The sequence below is a fragment of the Diachasma alloeum genome, unplaced genomic scaffold, assembly GCF_001412515.2.
Source record: "Diachasma alloeum isolate Michigan unplaced genomic scaffold, Dall2.0 Dall_scaffold_00255, whole genome shotgun sequence".
NCBI classification, from domain to species: Eukaryota; Metazoa; Arthropoda; class Insecta; order Hymenoptera; family Braconidae; genus Diachasma; species Diachasma alloeum.
Window position 1 is genome coordinate 436,941 of NW_021680400.1, and position 18,028 is coordinate 454,968.

General features: G+C 36.2%; 1 protein-coding gene across 10 annotated transcripts in view; it reads right to left on the bottom strand.

The window, feature by feature from the left end:
* LOC107037526 (CAP-Gly domain-containing linker protein 1) overlaps positions 1-17,313 on the bottom strand; it is a 24,109-nt gene extending 6,796 nt beyond the window's left edge. The window contains exons 1-11 of one of the 10 annotated variants that reach the window (XM_015256120.2): positions 17,141-17,313; positions 15,795-15,936; positions 8,386-8,451; positions 8,130-8,282; positions 7,542-7,709; positions 5,881-6,079; positions 4,749-4,965; positions 4,545-4,583; positions 3,484-3,624; positions 2,217-2,381; positions 521-541 (exon numbers count right to left, since the gene is read on the bottom strand). In XM_015256120.2, coding sequence (XP_015111606.1) covers positions 521-541; positions 2,217-2,381; positions 3,484-3,624; positions 4,545-4,583; positions 4,749-4,965; positions 5,881-6,079; positions 7,542-7,709; positions 8,130-8,282; positions 8,386-8,451; positions 15,795-15,906 — 1,281 coding nt within the window. In that variant the 5' untranslated portion in view covers positions 15,907-15,936; positions 17,141-17,313. Of the gene's footprint in view, positions 1-520; positions 542-2,216; positions 2,382-3,483; positions 3,625-4,544; positions 4,584-4,748; positions 4,966-5,880; positions 6,080-7,541; positions 7,710-8,129; positions 8,283-8,385; positions 8,452-13,258; positions 13,341-13,441; positions 13,511-15,794; positions 16,167-17,140 lie in introns of those variants that run through there. The other 9 variants (XM_015256118.2, XM_015256117.2, XM_015256116.2 and 6 more) reach the window with 9 other exon arrangements.
* Positions 17,314-18,028: the final 715 nt, after the last annotated feature.

The window sequence follows — 18,028 nt, forward strand, 5'->3', positions numbered from 1 at the left end:
CCCCCATTTGACCTTCAACAAAGTTTAACCCTTAAAAGCCGAAATTGGCTAGCGTTCCACACTTTGCTCCATCCTCCCCACGAATCGTCGAAGGCAATTCAAGAATGTGTGTGTTACAAAAATGAATGAAATTAGAATAATCGTCACGATGCAATTAATAATATCAACATTATTATTATCAGGCACTTGAACATACAAAAAGTTAACACAACTTTTAATAAATAATCAACGCAAACGGATGAACAATCATTCTGAATAAAATGGAAAAATACAAACGTACAAAAGAACTTGTGTTTACGGCAGTGTCTCAACATTACAAGGATTATTAATAAGGCAAAATTGAATAGTGATGATGCTTATCGAGTGAGAAAAGGTGTTAGAGGTATTTCCAATGTGCAATGAAGTAGTTTCATTAGTTGAATATTAATTTTCTGCCCAAGCATTTGATCTTTTTAATGATAAATAACATGATGCCAGTGAATGCAGTGCAGAGAAACAGCGTCTCGATGACAATACTCACGCTCTGTGCAGTCTTTTCCTTCTGAAATGTGAAAAATAGAGAAAATGGAAATTCATGAGCGAAGCCACTAGATAAAACTGGGGGCAAATGGGGAGTGTCAAGACAGGTCGAGTAGCGAAGGGTCACGAGTAGGTTTCACATTTTTGTAAATATGCGTTTTGTCTCCAAAGATTGACAAGTCATCGAGACTCGCCGCGTGGAAAATCAGAGGAATTTTTAGGACCTATAAAATGGCTTTTTGCTCGTGTCTCTGCGACTTCGTTGAGATAAACTGAAACTGTCATTGTTAGAGGCATTGAGAGGTGAATTTCCAATTGTTTTTAATTTAGGCCCAGGTGTACTATCTTTCGAACGTTATCGATGTTTTTTTTTTCATCTTTCGTCATCTGAAATTGTCAACTGAGTTCTGCATCATGCAGAAGTTTTGGAAAATTATGAATAAATAATTTAAAAAAGTAGAAGAAATTCTTAATTGTTTCAAAGAGGATTTTTTATTTATATTCAGAATAAGTTGAATAACAAGAAATTGAAAAATGTATCTGATTTACGGTGACAAATGGCAGCCTGTCACCCAAAATCATGCAGGGGGAAGACTGATTTCGTAAATCTTCTCCCACACTGCACAGAGACATTTATTACGAAAAAGGCTCTTTGAAAAAAGTTGTAATATTTTGGAGAATTTTTTAATCACACTTTTATCACATAAAAATGGCAGATGACTACATACCACTGTTTTGAAAATTGAGATACCTAACTGTCATTGCCCATGAGAGTTAGTGTTTTGTTATCCACCATGGAAAATGACAGCTAATAGATAATTTGCCACAGCGAATCATATATTTGTAATTTCCATTTTTTTCAACTCATTCGAAACCTCAATTAAAAATGCTCTTTGAAAAAGTTCAGAATTTTTTCTATTTTTTAAAATCATTCTATCATAATTTTTGGGAACTTCTACATGACGTACTACTCAATTGACAATTTTGGATTACGAAAGATAAAAAAATCCAGATAACATTCGAAAGATAGTACACCCGGGGGTTAATTAACTATATTTGCGGTCATTTTCAGAAATGCATATTTTTGATATGTTAATCAGCGCAATTTTCTGAACACCCCAGTATTTATTGTTTCGACAGAAATTTTATTTTCGTGTTTTCATGGACAAACGGGCTCGATTGACTGTATTATTACAGTTCTCGAGACATTATCATTTGCTTAAGGGATAGACTACTATTAGTTTTAATCGTCGCGGGCGATTGGCGTGAGATTTCTCATCCATTGAAGATCGATTATATTTATCCAAAAACGAATAATTAGTGCAAAAAATTGAGTGTTTTTGTTACATGAGATATTCCGGGCATTACTCCACCACAAAATTTCGATAACGAGAGCTGAGATGATAACACATCGAAAATAATAATACTTGAACATTTAGATGTTCAGATAAATAAATATGTGTCAGATATTAAAAATAAAAATAAATGTGTCTGAAATTAGAAATTGTTTTTCTCAGTTTGGGAATCGCTGACCATTTGCTACGTAATCGACGAAAAACTGTAAAAATTCATGAACCATCACCAGGGGAGCAAGCTCGCAAGCTTTGGAGCAGTCTAAACTCAATGCTCAAAGAGATATCTGAATGTTTGAACAATACTTGAGATTTCTGACTTGATTGTTGACGTGTATGAGTTACCTGAATGTCTTCTTTATTCACTGATTCCTCCTCAAATCGAAACAGAAGGTCCTCGCACTTGTGTTTCTCCTCCTCCAGCTGCGATTGGAGACTATTCTTCTCCTCGAGGAGCTGGGAAAGGGCTGCCTGGGCGTCGATGACGGTCTTCTCCATTTCGTCTCGGTACTGATCATGGAAAAAACAATACATCACAAGTTCTAGGAGAATTTATTGAAACTGGAAGACCGCAGCAAAATTAAACATGGGGAAAAAGGACTACTTGGCGCAATTGAGGAAACGTTTTTTTGTGTTCTTAGTTGAAGGTCAAATGGTCTCGAGGGTCAAACGCCGTCTTCAAGGGTTATTTGACCCCCAAAACTGTTAACCCTCAACTAAAAACAAAGATGCAGTTTCCTGGTTTCATCTTGTTTTTAGTTGAGGGTCAAACGACCCTTAATGACGTTCGGTTCTGAGGATCAAACGATCGTGAAGGTCAAATGACCCTTAATGACGTTCGGAGTTGAGAGTCAACTTTTCTAAAGTGGCAAAGGACCCTTGAAGACGTAGGATTGAGGGCCAAATGACCCTTTCCGATCACTTGCTCTAACCCGTTGACCCCTTAAGGCCATTTGACCCTTAACCCTGAGCATTCTTAAGGGTCGTTAGACCCTCGAGGTCCTCAACCCCAAACGCCTCTAAGGGCCGTTTGACCCTCAAAATTATTTGGGTCTGCACAAAAAATAAAAAAGGAAGAGTTGCATGACTTATTTTTGTTTTTGGTTGAGGGTCAAAAGACCCTTAATGACACTCGGGGCTGTGGGTTAAGTAGTCGTGACGGTCAAACGGCCCTTAAGGATGGTTGTAGGTGAGGGTTAAATCGTCGTAATGTTGAAACGACCCTGGAAGTCATGTAGAGTTAAGGGTCAAAAGATCCTTCTGATCACTTGCTCTAACCCGTTGAACTTTTGAGACCCTTACTCCAGACCTCCTTAAGGGCCGTTTGACCCTTAACTAAAGACAGAGAAGAAGTTCCCTGACTTTTTGTTCCTGATTGAGGGTCAAGTGGTCTGATTGAGGGTCGAATGACCCTTTCTGATCATTTTCCCCAACCCTTTGGGCCCTTCAAACCCTTCAACTCTTCACCTCAAATATTTATAAGGGTCATTTGACTCTTAAAACCATCTGACCCTCAACTGAAAACATTGTACGTCTTCCTCAAGATGCAGAATTCAAATTCTAAAGAACGATTCAACCATCCATGAATCGAATAGGTAAATCGAAGATCTACCTTATCATACTCCATCTTCAAATTAATTATCGATTGCTCGGCATTATCTGCCTGTGTAGCAGCCTTGGTGATCCTCTCTCTCTCCAGATCCCTCTCCTTCCTCAGCATCTCAATCTCCTGCTGCTTTTCCTTCAACATTTCCTGAAAATCCCACAGTAAGGCATCCCCTCAGGAAAATTCACACAGAAACAACATCAACCGCATCACCAAAAACCAAAAGCCTCTTTTTGCAAAATGAGTAAAAACAACGAGGAAAATAATAAAAGCAGTCTAGCCCATCCCACTCCTCTGCTCTATCCCAAGTGTTTTCTTTATTTATTTTTTTATTTCAACAGGCAAAATACAAGTACACAAGATACTTAATACTTAAAAATACAACAACAATGAGATAAAATACTTCAGGAGAATAAATATCTACAAAATAATCTACAAAACGAGAGAAATTGAAATGAAGGAATAAGTTCAGTAGTGAAGTGGTCAATCGGTTTAAGTCGACTTAGCACCCAGTCGAATTTTTCTTGAATAACTCGGAGTTTAAGAAAGACAGCGAAATTTTTGTAAGATCTTTTTCGATAGTCTTCATGGTTCTTCACAAAAAAGATTTTCAGGAAAATTTGTCCAACTCTTCACTACTTAACTGAGATTTCTAAAGATATCTCCGAATCTAACAGAGATAATGAAATTTTCGTAATCACTTTTTTTGCAGAGCGAATTGAGGGCTGCGAAAAAGATTATAACAAAAATTTTACCACCTCCCTTAGATATCGAGATATTCATTGAAAACCGACCAACAGTCAAAAACGACTTGAACTGATTGTTAAATTTATCATGCGCAATTCGAGTACTATGTGCAATTCAAGAAGATCACAAAAACCATAAAACTCGGCAATGTGTGGATCACTATTTCGAGGAATTTCATTCTCTACAAAAAAATCTCGCAATATGATCCGTTCTTTTACTTCTCTTCTACTTCGCCTTATTTCCTCAATTCATGGCACTAAAACCCCTTAAAAACCAAAATGAACATGTCCATTCAACTAGAAAAAGTGTTAGTATCTCACCTGGAGAGAACTCTGTCCAGGTGTGGACGCCCTCACCCTCTGGAATAGCAAATTACATTTTTAAAAAATTCCTATCAGTTTATTTGCCCTAGATTCAGCATTCAACGAGTAATTAATTCAGGGAGAGGTACAACAATGACTGATGATGAAAAGTACTAGAACTCCTCTGGCGGCGGTGGAGAGTCCTCATTCCGCGAATCTTACCCTGGCGGTGGTGACTCCTCTGACACTCGTCGAGGCTGACGTCACGCTGGAGACGGAGGTCAGGGATTCTCGAGATCCGGTTTTACGGAAGGACGAGTTGAGGGAGGCACCGGTGGGCTTGTGCACGACGCAGAGGGACGAGCGCTTGCTGGAGGGCGACCGGGAGACCTTGTGCGACGGGGCGAAGAGGCCGTGCTTCGGCTTGCATTCGAAATACCTGGGGACGGAGTTTTTAGAGAGATGGTGGACTGGTAGCGGATTTCCGGGTTTAAGGGTCAAATGGGAACGAAGTGATCAGAAGAATCAAATTTTTGTGAGGGTCGGATGGGAGCGACAGGCGGAGGGTCGTGAGAGTTAAACGGGAGAGACAAGCAAAGTGATGACTCCGCTCCGTTTGACCCTTCCGATTACTCAGCACATCTCTCCCGTTTAACCCTTCAGAATATTTGACCCTGCGCTTGTCTCTCCCGCCTGACCCTCAAGACTGTGTGATCGTAAAAAACATTTGGCCCTTCATCATTAAGTCCCAGGGGAGAAACGAATGGAGTGATCACTCGATCTTGATCGCCCGGTTGATCCTCTTGAAACTTTTTGTTTCTCCCATTTGACCCTTGAAGAACGGTAGAGAATTTCGTTGTTTGAGGGTCAAATAGGAGAGATGAACGAAGTGATCAAAAGAATAAAATTTTGTTGAGGGTCAAATGGGAGCGACAGGCGGAGGGATCAGGAGAGTCAAACTAGAGTAATCAGACGGGTCAAACGTTAAGGGAAGAGACTAGAGACTCTCCCATTTAACGCTTAAGAATATTTGACCCTCCACCTGTCTCTCTCCTTTGACCCTCTCGACTCTTTTTGTCTCTCCCACTTGACCCTTGAAGAACGGCAAAGAATTTCGTTGTTCGAGGATCACACGAGGTTGAGGGTCAAACGGGAGAGGCGAACGACGCCATCTGAAGAATCAAATTTGCTTGAGGGTCAAATGGGAGAGACAGGCGGAGGGGTCAAGAGGTCATACGGAAGAGACGAGAGAAGTTATGACTCCACTAGTCTGTCCCATTAGACCCCTGAGAACGTTTGACCCTGAACAACATCCTCGTCATCCTCTCCATCAATAAATTAACATCGCTGAAACCTTTTGTCTCCAACCGCTCCATCATTCTTCCCAACGGGCTCGTCCAGCTCGACTCCACACCATTCTCCAGCCGCAAACTCTGTGACCCCGAGGTACCTCAGCACCCCGGTCTTGCTCCCCTGGCTCGACGACACAATAACTCGATCCCCGATCTTCAAATCCCGTGAGGTCGTTGAGGATAAACTCGTCATCGAAACATCTACCAATTTCCATTCATTTATTCAAATCAAAAAACCAGAATTCATGACAATAAATCACTACAATCTACTCTTCAACTAATTCATCAACTGAATCTCCAACTTTTCCCGTTTTTATTTACGAAAAAATACAAAAACAGGGGAAAACAGGGGATTGCTTTTATCTGCGTATAGCATAGCTATTTTTCACGAATAAATTAGTAATATGCTTCCGAATGGTCGTTTTACAGATCATTTCCTCCTATCGCATATCATTTATCGTTCTATATTATTTTGTAGAATTGAATTCAGTAGTGAAGTGGTAAAACGGTACAAGTCAGTTTTGACTATTGACCTGTTTTCAATGAATATCTCGGAATCTCAGGGAGATATCAAAGATTTTGTCATAACCTTTTTTGTAGAGCCGATTGACAGCTACAACAAATGTTAATACGAAAATTTCGCTATCTCCCTTAAAGTCCGAAATATTCTTCAAAAACTCAACTGGGAGATAAGTCGACTAAAACCGGCTTGCCACTTCGCTACTGAATTATCTTTCTTCTTTGATCAATTTTGTCAGATTTCTTGCGAAAATTCTTGTATAAATCAAAATGGGATTGAAAAGACGTTTTTTACGCATAATTGAATGAATTTGAAGAAACCGTCGGAGAATTCACTTTCAAGGAAATTTAGAAAAATTCTGAATTTGCAAAAATCATTATAAAAATCAAACCAACGAATACAGCTGTTGTAATGATCTTCCAACTCGGACATGGTGGCATTGAAATGAATATTTTAAGTCATGATTGAATTAATTTGAAGCTGGTATCCGAAGATATGTCCGGAATTCTCATTTTCAAAAATACGAAATTTTGGAAAATTATTTTATAAATCAAAACAACGATTGTTACTATGGCCTTCCTCGTCGAACTCGGTGAAAGGGACATCGAAACAATTTTTAAAAATCATCATTCAATGAATTCCGAACATTTTTTTTAGTTATCGTGGGGCATGCGATTTAAAAAAAAAAAGAAAATTCCAAAAATTAATTTAGAAATTGAATTTTAATTAATGTCGATGGATGGAGCTCATCAATGCCTACATTTGAAAAAAATTATTGAATTTCCTCGATTTATTAGCAAACAATTGTAAATTCAGACTAAAAAACAACTGAAAATTGCATTTTTCACGTTTTGCATCATAATAATACAAAAAATCCGAAACTTAAATTTGAACCATTACAAAGCTTCCATTCGGAAGCAAAAACATTAATGAATTAAAGAAAACAAAATTGCAGAATCCCAATTCCTTTTATTAAAATTGAAAAATCCTTGTTAATTTTCAGTGATTAAAAAAATCAAATAAAATCGGGGGATTAATTATTGCTATAATTATTATTGTGCAATCGTCAGTATAAACTAGAGTCTAGACTGAAGCTGTGCATCCTCTAAGGGCGACGATAGGAATACTTGTAGCGATCCTTACTCAATGAAGGTGAGACTGTTTTGTTGGCAGGTGGTGTCTTCAGTTCAGGTGGTGACATCAGGCTCTCCTGGAGTGGATACCGGGTCAATCTGGTGAGACGTGAGAATATTCCGTGCTTCGGGGCACATTGGAAGTAGCGAGAGCCAGCCACCGAGCCATCGTTTTTTCCTTCATTCGTTAATTGCAATTAATTAATGACAAAATCGTTAAACTCGTCATAAAGCAGAAAAATGAGATGTTTAAGACGGTTTTTCGTGGATATCTCGGAATCCAGAAGAGATTAGCGAAAATTTTGCAACGACCTTCTTTGTAGAAAATTTCAAAAGCCACAAAAAAGTTTTTTACGGGATTTTTGGTATCTCTCATAGGTTCTGAGATATTCAGCAAAAAATGACTGCAAGTTAATTCTCGTTTCGTCACTTCAGTCGTGATCTTTTTTTCATCAAGTTTGTTGGGATTTGTTGGAAAAACCGGTGGAGATGGAGAAAAATGTTCACGAGACAAAATGTCCAGCATGAAAGGACGAACATTTTGTCTCTAGAAAGTTTTTCTCTAGCTGTGATTCCTCTCGAGATATTGGGAATTTACCGATAGGCTCATCCAGGACAACTCCAGCCCAGTCTCCAGGAGCAAACTGGGTCTCTCCGATGTAGGCGATGGAGCCGGGCTTCGTCCCACCGACCCATACTCGATCTCCAATTATGAAACTGTCGGTGTCTTCCGTCAACACCACACTCGTATCTGTTCAAATCCAAACATCGACCATTGTTCAAGGATTTTTTCCAATGGAAAAAAATTCAAAAGCGAAAATAAAGGGGTTTCGGAGTGTTTTTTGGGGTCCTACCTGATCCTCGACGCAGGTCTCCGGTCTCCTTGCGTCTTACGTTCTCATAAATTGGCTCCATGGAGTCTATCACATGCAAATAAAGCCAAAAAACTAAATAACAAACAATAAACTACACAAGCGTCGGAACTATCCATGAATGATGAAGCCCATTTTCAGGATCATTTCGAAATCTAACGGAGATACCGAAATTTTCGTTAAAACCTTTTTTGTAGCTCTTGAAAATATCCACAAACAAGTGTATAACGAAAATGTCGCCATCTCCCTCCAATCGCAAGATATCCAACTAAAACGATAGCAAGTCAGTTATTCTCGTTTCGCTACTCCAATCCAGCTTCGTTTCATCAACTTCGTTCTGATTTACCGGAAGAACCGTTGGAGACAGAGAAAAATGTTCAGCAGACTAAATGTTTAGGATGATAAAAGGAACATTTTTTATGCCTAAACTTTTTCTCTAGCTGTGATTGTTCCCGAAATATTGCGAATTGTAACATTTCTCTATCTCCCTTCAATTCCAAGATCTCCATCAAAGACTGAAGCTAAACCAGAAGAAATCACAAGAGACAACGTACACTGAGAGAAAAACGACAAAGTTCTTAAATAAGTCTTACTTGTGCCAGGAAAATATTTTTTTGAAAATTATCAAAAAAGTATTTTTTTTGTGCCACACCTGCAGAGAGTGCGCCGGAATGAAAATTTTTTGTCGCAAAAATAGATTTAGTAGTTAAAAAAAAATTGCATTCTCTGTAGACGCAAGAAATGTCATTTCTAGCACTACTCCTTCGTTATTCGATACTCCCATGCGTATTTTGCTCCCGAAAAATCTTTGTTTTATACGAAACAAGGGATAGTAGTTTTTCGTTTCGGCTGTTTAATAATCACAGACAACAAATGAACCCTTAAATGAAACAATAATAATGATATGATAGCAATCTTGTAATTTAGGGATAAAATATTAGTTGATAAATTTTCCTCTATATGAGATATTTTCATCCTGAAAATGCACCGTCTGGTGTGAGTTATCCGCCTCTTGAGCCAAATATTTCGTTGCTGTCGAAAGCAGAACAATTATTCACGTTTGAGACTTTCAAATTGGAACCAAACAAATTATTTTTTGGCAATTTTCAACTAGGGATTTTGTTGGCCCAAACAAGACTTGTTTGACAACGTGTTTGTTTTTCTCTCAGCGTAGAAGCTATGATCATCAAGGTGTCCCTCAAAAACCTACTTCCCCTTCCGCCCCCCACGTTAAATGAACCGCGAATAAAACACTGGAGCAGAGATTATCTGCAAACACAATCGCGAATACGTAACATAAATGAACAACTATTATTAACATATGATTCTCCTGCTTCCTGTTGTCCTTTTTCAACGAAAAACAATCAAATCCCAATGTTTTTACATCACATTACAGTTTTAGATACCGAGGACATGACTCAATGATGTTAATCTCGAGATTCTATCGTGACAATCACCACTAAATATTGTTGTTAATCATTTATTCATGAGACGTGGTTTGTATCACTGCTAATTAATGGTAAGAGAGCGTGGGTGTGGCCGGTACGTGAGGCTTGTAGGTCGACGTGGGCGTCCCTCCTATGTCTTATAACCGAGTTTTTTAAAATTTTCCTTCTCGTTCTGAGGAACGGATCGTTTGGAATGATGAGAACAGGGAACTTGTTGGTCGGGGCGAGGAGGAAGTGGCTGGTCGTTAATTGGGATCGAAATTGTGGGTTTCGATGGCATAATTCGGCCTACCTTGACCTTCTGCGTCAAAATAATATTGTAGTTATAGTGTAGGTGCTACGTAGCTCGGAAATACCAAGGGATTTGCATGAAAATGAATTTGGAATGTTGTTTTGGAGAATAAAGGAATTTCTGGGGGACAGGGTTTTTTGCATTACTGATACCTTTGGAGGGAATGATGTAATTTGGATTAATCTGGGCTCATTTTCAAGCTCTATTTGCCATCTTGGAAATGAAAAAAAAAACTGTTGAATTTCACTCTGTCAGTGCCAAGATATTTGAGATTGAAGGGGGGGATTTTCGCTTAATTTAGTTTTTCGTATAAGGAACTTCTTGTTCAGGGGCAGGAAGTGTCTGGGCCCTAAATTGTGGGTTTCGATGGCATAATTTGGTCTACCTTGACCTTCTGTGTCAGAATAATATTGTAGTTATGGTGTAGGTGCTACGTAGCTCGGAAATACCAGGGGATTTGCATGAAAATTAATTTCGAATGTTGTTTTGGAGAAAAAAGGAATTTCTGGGGGACAGGGTTTTTGAAATTACTGATATCTTTTGAGGGAATGATTAAATTTGGATTAATCTGGGCTTATTTTCAAGCTCTGTTCTCCAGCTTGGAAATGAAAAAAAAAATCAAATTTCACCCTACTGATGTCGAGATAATTTCATAATTACCAAGACATGAAAACTCTATTTTATTTCAAATTTGGGACTCACCCAAAATTTAATTCTAAAGATGCTCAATTATCTCATAAACACTTGATTTTAGAAGAAAAAGTCATAAGACCGTTTTTGTAGAGGATTAAATTGCCCGAAAAAAGTATTCGCAGCATTTTTCTCTAAAACCACTCAGTACCGAGTAAAAAAAACGGAAAAATCTATTCTGCTTTTTCTTTGAAATGCTCATGAAATTGGAGTTTTAAAGAATTCCATTTTTGTTGTTATTGGCTGCATCTATGAGAAATTGTGAAAAGATATTTTTTGTAGAGAATTAAATTTAATACAAAAATTATGCATAACATTTTCCTCTAGAACCCGTCATTTCCAAGATAATTAAATATTTATCTTCAATCTGTCCCTTCAGTTATTTTTTCTCATTCTGTCATTCTTTTTTATTCATCCGCTGGGCCTCCCTATATGGAACGGACGACTTCAGGTTCACACACGGGAGTAAAGGAATCAGCAATGCATTTTTGCGAAATACAAACTAAGAGTTACGTCAACCGCAAGAAATAAATCGTTTTATGCAGAAATTTTTCTTTTATCGTTCTTTTTTCCTTTACCAATGGATTAAAATCGACTATTAATAATCCTCGTGACATTCGTGTATCAACAGGCAATAAATAATTCAGGAATTATCGAAAACATGTGGGACAAATTGATACGACGAAGAATTATCTACTGATGTGACAGGAATTCTTTATCAATTTCTTCGGATTTTTTTTCATCTTGCACTGAGAGAAAAACGACAAAGTTCTGAAGCAAGTCTTACTTGTGCCGAGAAAATCTTTTTTTGAAAATTATCAAAAATGGATTTTTTTGTACCAAACATGCAGAGAGTGCGCCGGAATGAAAAATTTTTGTTCCAAAAATAGATTTAGTAGTTGACAAAAAATTACATTCTCTGTACACGTAAGAAATGTCATTTCTAGCACTACTCCTTCGTTATTCGATACTCCCATATGTATTTTGCTCCCGAAAAATCTTTGTTTTATGCAAAACAAGGAATAGTAGTTTTTCGTTTCGGCTGTCTAATGAACCCTTAAATGAACCAATAATAACGATATGATAGGAATCTTGTAACTTAGGGATAAAATATTAGTTGATAAATTTTCCTCTATATGAGATATTTTCATCCTGAAAACACACCGTCTGGTGTGAATTATTCGCCTCTTGAGCCAAATATTTCGGTGCTGTCGAAAGCAGAACAATTATTCATGTTTGAGACTTTCAAATTCGAACCAAACAAATTCTTTTTTGGCAATTTTCAACTAGCGATTTTGTTGGCCCAAACAAGACTTGTTTGACAACGTGTTTGTTTTTCTCTCAGTGTGGGATTTAAATTTCCTCTTCTGCATTTTCTCTGTTGCTTGGGGTTTTTTTTATTGTTTGTGTTTGTGATGTTAATACCTCCTCCCACAGCCTCTCGTGTAACTCAAGACAACAATGAAATTAAATTCCAGAAGGAATCCATAAAAATGGAAAACACGTTCTACTATCGGTTTCTCTCCCCCGATCCAACGGTATTCATTGATCTTTTTAAATGTTATGTTCGCTTTTTTATGGGAATTGTCGAGTGGAGAGACAGGTTGTTAAGGTCGTGTGGACCGGATTTCGATTTCCATAAATGAAGAGACAATTAAATGATTTGGGTCAAGAACACATGACATTTTCGTCGTTAAGTATCGATAAATGAGTGATAATGAGTCAAAAAATCAGTGAAATAATAAACGAAAAATAGAAATGTCTACTTCCCTCATCGGAGGGAATATCAACACAATTTTTTATGGAAAAATTACAGAAATCACGACTTTTTCAGCGAGGAAACGAAATTGATTAAATTTCATAATCATTTTTTTGTGAATATCTCCGGATTTGGAAGAGATGGGGGAGTTTGTGTGCGGACTTTTTTGTAGAGAATTTAAACATCTTCAAAATAGTTATCAACAAAATTTTCGGTGTCTCTCATAGATTCCGAGATATTTAACAAAAACTAAAAGCTAAATTACTTCGCTATTTGACGTTAACTAATTTTTTTCAATTCATGTCTTGTTAAGAATCTCCAAATCTAATACAGACAGCGAAATTTTCGTCAAGAACTTGTTTGTAGCTCTTCAAATCCCCTATAAAAAAGTTCTTAACAAAAATTCCCCTACCTCCGTTCCCTCTCGAGATATTCCCCAAAAACTCAGGTAACTCCACTTCATCGATTCCACAATTTTTAATTTTTCCGTTTTTCATTAATTAAAAATTGTCTTCCACTCCATAACAATTAATCAGCAAGTATCTCCACTGTCTCAATGAATGAATACTGAAGAAACAGAAGAAATGAGGACGAGTGATTGATGAAAATGACCCGCAATAATCAAGAATAAAACTAATGACAATTGATAAAAAGAAAAATGATTACTCAGTTGCTTGCTAACGTGAAGAGAAACAGCGTTACACTGTTTGAATCGTGATGTCTCATGGCGTTTGTAGGCGTGCAATGATTCTTTTCCCCCCAGATATTTCAGCTCTTTTACTCCCAAATGGTGGGAGCACAACCATTTTCAGAAAGAAGACAGCGCACTTTGTAACATCAATTACTCACCGCTTCAGTGTTTATTTTATTTTGGTGAAGAGTATTGAGTCTAGGGCTCTTCAACTACGTGACAACATGGAAAAACAGACAGGAAAGACAAACAAATGGAAATGAATAAAACATTTACAAACCTGATTACGTGATTTGGTTGGGATTAACGTAATAATTTGAAAACTGTAATAAATTTTAATCTCCACATTTTTGTTTGTTTTCGCGTTTAACGAAGAAAGGAGAGGATCTAGGGGGAAGGGTCCCCAGATCTTTTTTGTGGAGAATTAAATTTCCTACAAAAATGTGATGTTTTCGTCTAAGATGACACGGTATGGAGATAGCGGGGGAGTTTGTGGGGTTTGGAGAAGAGTTTTTGTTCATCAAATTGAAATTTTGAGGAAATTTAGATTCAGGAATGCTTGGTTTTCTGGATGGGGAGTGATTTTTGGGGAAAATGTCATAAGAGATTTTTTACGGAGAATTGAATTTTCTATAAAAGTTACTTCTGACATTTTCCTCTAAAATCACTCATTACTGAGATAACTGAATATAATTTTTCATTACACTCACATGCTGCTGTATAAACTGGTTAAGTTTCGAGCAATAAAATATAACAAAAAAAAGATAATTGAAAAATTAACAAAAAAGTCAAATTTAAATTACTGCGTTTTTCTGCCTTGACTCATCTTATTAAGAACGCAATCATCTCCCTAACGAGTGATTCTAGGAGAAAATGCCATAAGATATTTTTTGTGGGAAACCAAATTTCTCACAAAAATTACTTATGACATTTTTCTCTAAACCCACTGACAACCCAGATAATTAAACATAAACAAGCAGCGCGACAGAAGCCGCATGACAGATTACATGACTGCTACTCTCCACGTATTTTTTTTTTCTGATATTTTCGTTTCTACCAATTTCATATGAAGCTGAAACTAGCGGAATATTCGTCAGCGGAAAATTCAATTTAGGGGATATTTAAGTGTAAGAGAGTCAAATAATCATATGTACAATGTTTTTTAAGTGCGAAAGAGTTTGTACATTACTTAAAAATATTTGTACACCCCTAGATTTGCCGAAGACAAATTTTCTGCAATCAAATTTTTCGCTAGTTTCAGCTTCATTTTAAACACATAATTTCTTCACGTTCCATGATATTTCCGAACATTTCCACCCAAAATTAACGGGAGACTACTATGAGTTTTAAAAGTCGTGGGTTATTGAAGTGAGACTTTTCATACGTTGAAGATCGATTATACATATAGATCTGAAAATGAATAATTAGTGCAAAAAAAAATTTTTTATTGTTCGTTTGACCGAAAACGCTTAAAATGCCAAAAACAGTCCAGGGCCTCCAATTTTTGAGTTACGTTTTTTTTTCAAAATTTTCGGAAAAATATGTGGAATTACAATTACGAGCTGTTTTTTTTAATTCACCTCTTACATGGCTACATTTGCTTTTTTTGGATTTTTTTACACAAATAGTGAATTTTTTTATATGAAGAAAACCGAAATCAGCCAAGTAGGAGTCGAATTCCAAAAAACTGGCACGTAATTGTTGTTCCACACATTTTTCCGAAAATTTTGGAAAAAAAAATTCTTTTGTAGCTCAAACATTGGAGGCCCTGGACTGTTTTTAGCATTTTAAGCGTTTTCGAACAAACGAACAATGAAAAAAACTTTTTTTGCACTAATTATTCGTTTTCAGATTTATATAATCGATCTTCAACGTATGAAAAATCTCACTCCAATAATCCACGACTTTTGAACTTAGTAGTAGTCTCCCCTTAAAAAATTTAATAGAAAAACCTATCGAATTCGTTAGAAAATTCTATTGAATTTCTATTGAACTGTTCTATTAGTTTTTGGCCAATTCTATTGAAATGTTCAATAGAAAATATTCAGTAGAAAAAGTCAATAGAATTCAATTTTTCTATATAAATTATTCTTTTGAGATATTGTCTACAGAATTTCCTCGGCTCAAATTTTTTGTTTGATTTTCTTGATGAGAAGAAAAGAAAAATAGAGTGAAAAACAATTAAAAAATTTGAGTCGAGCAAATTCTATAGAAAATATATGAAAAGAATAAGTTATATAGAAAAATCGAATTCTGTTGACTTTTTCTATTGAATGTTTTCTATTTTACATGTCAATAGAATCAACCAAAAACTAATAGAAAGTTTAATAGAAATTCAATAGAATTTTCTAACGAATTCGATAGGTTTCTCTACTAAATTTTTTCATGCGTGAAAGCCTCCATCGTAAGCAAAAAGGACAACACAAAACAGTTTTTCAAGAAAAATTCGAAAACATTCTCAAAAAAACTTTGGAAATAAAAGTCGAATATAAAAATGATGAATGCACTCACTCATTGATGATCTTGGAGGTGAAGGTGGTACCGCAGGCTTGGGCTCGACAGTGCAGCATGGCCTGCCGATCTTGGAAGGTGGCCGGAGGCCTGATGCCTTCGTATCCGACATTTCTCACTCACTTCTTCAATTGCACTTCCTCTATTATTATTATGAACACTGGATCACTATTGCGCAACACAATCACTGATCAAGGGGGCTGGGTATTGTTGGGTGTGTTTTCTGATCACACCGGCAACAGACAATACCCCATATTCTAATTACTGGACAGTCAGTCATTAATTACTCGAGATAATTATTCGAGAAAAAAAAATTAACGAAGTATTCTAGTCTGAAGCTTCGGCTGTTCTTTAAGAAGACAAGTACTTCATCTAAATTGATTAAAAATGTTTTGATTCTATTGAAATTCTATTAAATTCTATTGATTAATTCTGTTAAAATTTTAACTGTAGAATTTGTTTGTGAATGGAAAAAAATTATAGAATCATTGAAAAAAAGAATTCACGATTTTTTTGTCATTTTCTGTAAATTTATTTGGATTAATTAATAATTCACTATTCAAGATAATTATCTCGGATAAATTGTATTCAAAGAACAAAATAAAAAATATTATATTCTAAAACTCCACATTTTCTCTAACAGAACAAATAATTTATGTGAATTAATTGAAACATTTAATTTGAATTAAAATCCATATCAATTTATCAATAATTATCTTTATTCAATAATTTTCAATTCCAAAATTCCCTTATGAGCGGAAAAAAAATTATGAAATCATTGAAAAAAAAAGAAGAATTCACGATTTCTTTTTGTCATCTTGTATGGATTATTTTGGATTAACTAATTCGATTTGTGGCAATTTTAATTAGTTATCCCATATTCTAATTACTGGGTGATCAATAATTAATTATTCAAGATAGTTATCTCAAATGAATTAAACCCAAAGGCCAAAATCGAAAATATTCGAGTCTAGAGCTTCAACTACTCCCTAAAAAGCCGAATAATTCATGTGAATTAATTAAAAACATTCAATATCAATTAAAATCCATAACAAATCACCAATAATTACGTTGATCCAATAATTTACAATTCCAGAATTTGCTTATGAACGTAAAAAATCACGGAATCATCGAAAAACAGAAGAACGCACTTTTCTTCATTTTTTCTGGATTAATTTGCGATTAATTGGGGTTAACTAATTTAATTGGAGGCAAATTTGTTGTTTAATTAGTTCAATTGCTTATTTTGGGGATTGATGAGAGTTATTTTGTTTTTTTGGAGGTTATATGATGGCTTTGAGAAGAGAATAGAGTGGGAAAGGAGCACTATATGACACTTTACTCACGGTTTTGATGCTGTTCACGTGTCGTGCGGTTTTATTTAATTATCAAGGGGAATTAGGGGAACCTGAGAGGTTTTCGCACGAGTTGAGGTAATGGGAATACAAAAAAATAGAGGACATAACGGAGAATGCAACAAAACTGACGTGGAATTTTGTAGCAGCGCGGGAGAGACTGACGTTCGATGATCAGGGGGATTTCTTTTTTATCGAGCTCAATGAAGTGAAGTTGAAGTGGAGTTTTCAGGGGATATCTCCGGATCTAGGGAAGATGGGGGAATTCTTGTTGGAAATTTTTTTGTAGAAAATTTCAAGGGCTACAAAAAAGGTTCAGATGATTATTCCGCTATGTACGGTAGATTCCGAGATATTCGGCAACAATTGACTGGTTTTGTTTCATCCACGCTACTTCGAATCCTGATGGTTTCTTTCTTTTATGTTTAATATCTCAGAAACAATTATAGATAGAAAAAAATATCATAGGTAAAAAATATTCATCTTCTTGCGCTGAACATTTTTTTTTTACTTGAGATTTTTCGATATCTCCAACTGTTCTCCCAATAAATCCTACTGAAATTTATGAAAAGATAACGAATGAAGTGGGAAAAACGAGAAAAACCGAATTTCTTATCAGTTCTTGAGTAATATCTCGGAACTGAAGGGAAATAGCGACATTTTCATTGCAACCTTTTTTTGTTGCCCTTGAAATTCTCTATAAAAAAGGTAATACCAAAAATTCCTCTACTTCCTGTAGATTCCAAGATATCCAGCAAAAACTGAAGTCTCAGCAAAATTAGCAGCGTTGAGCAGCATCTCAAACAAGCAACAATGGAAACAACTCTCCAGGAAGTTACTCAACAGCAGCAAAAAAAAGAATCACCAATGAATGTGCAA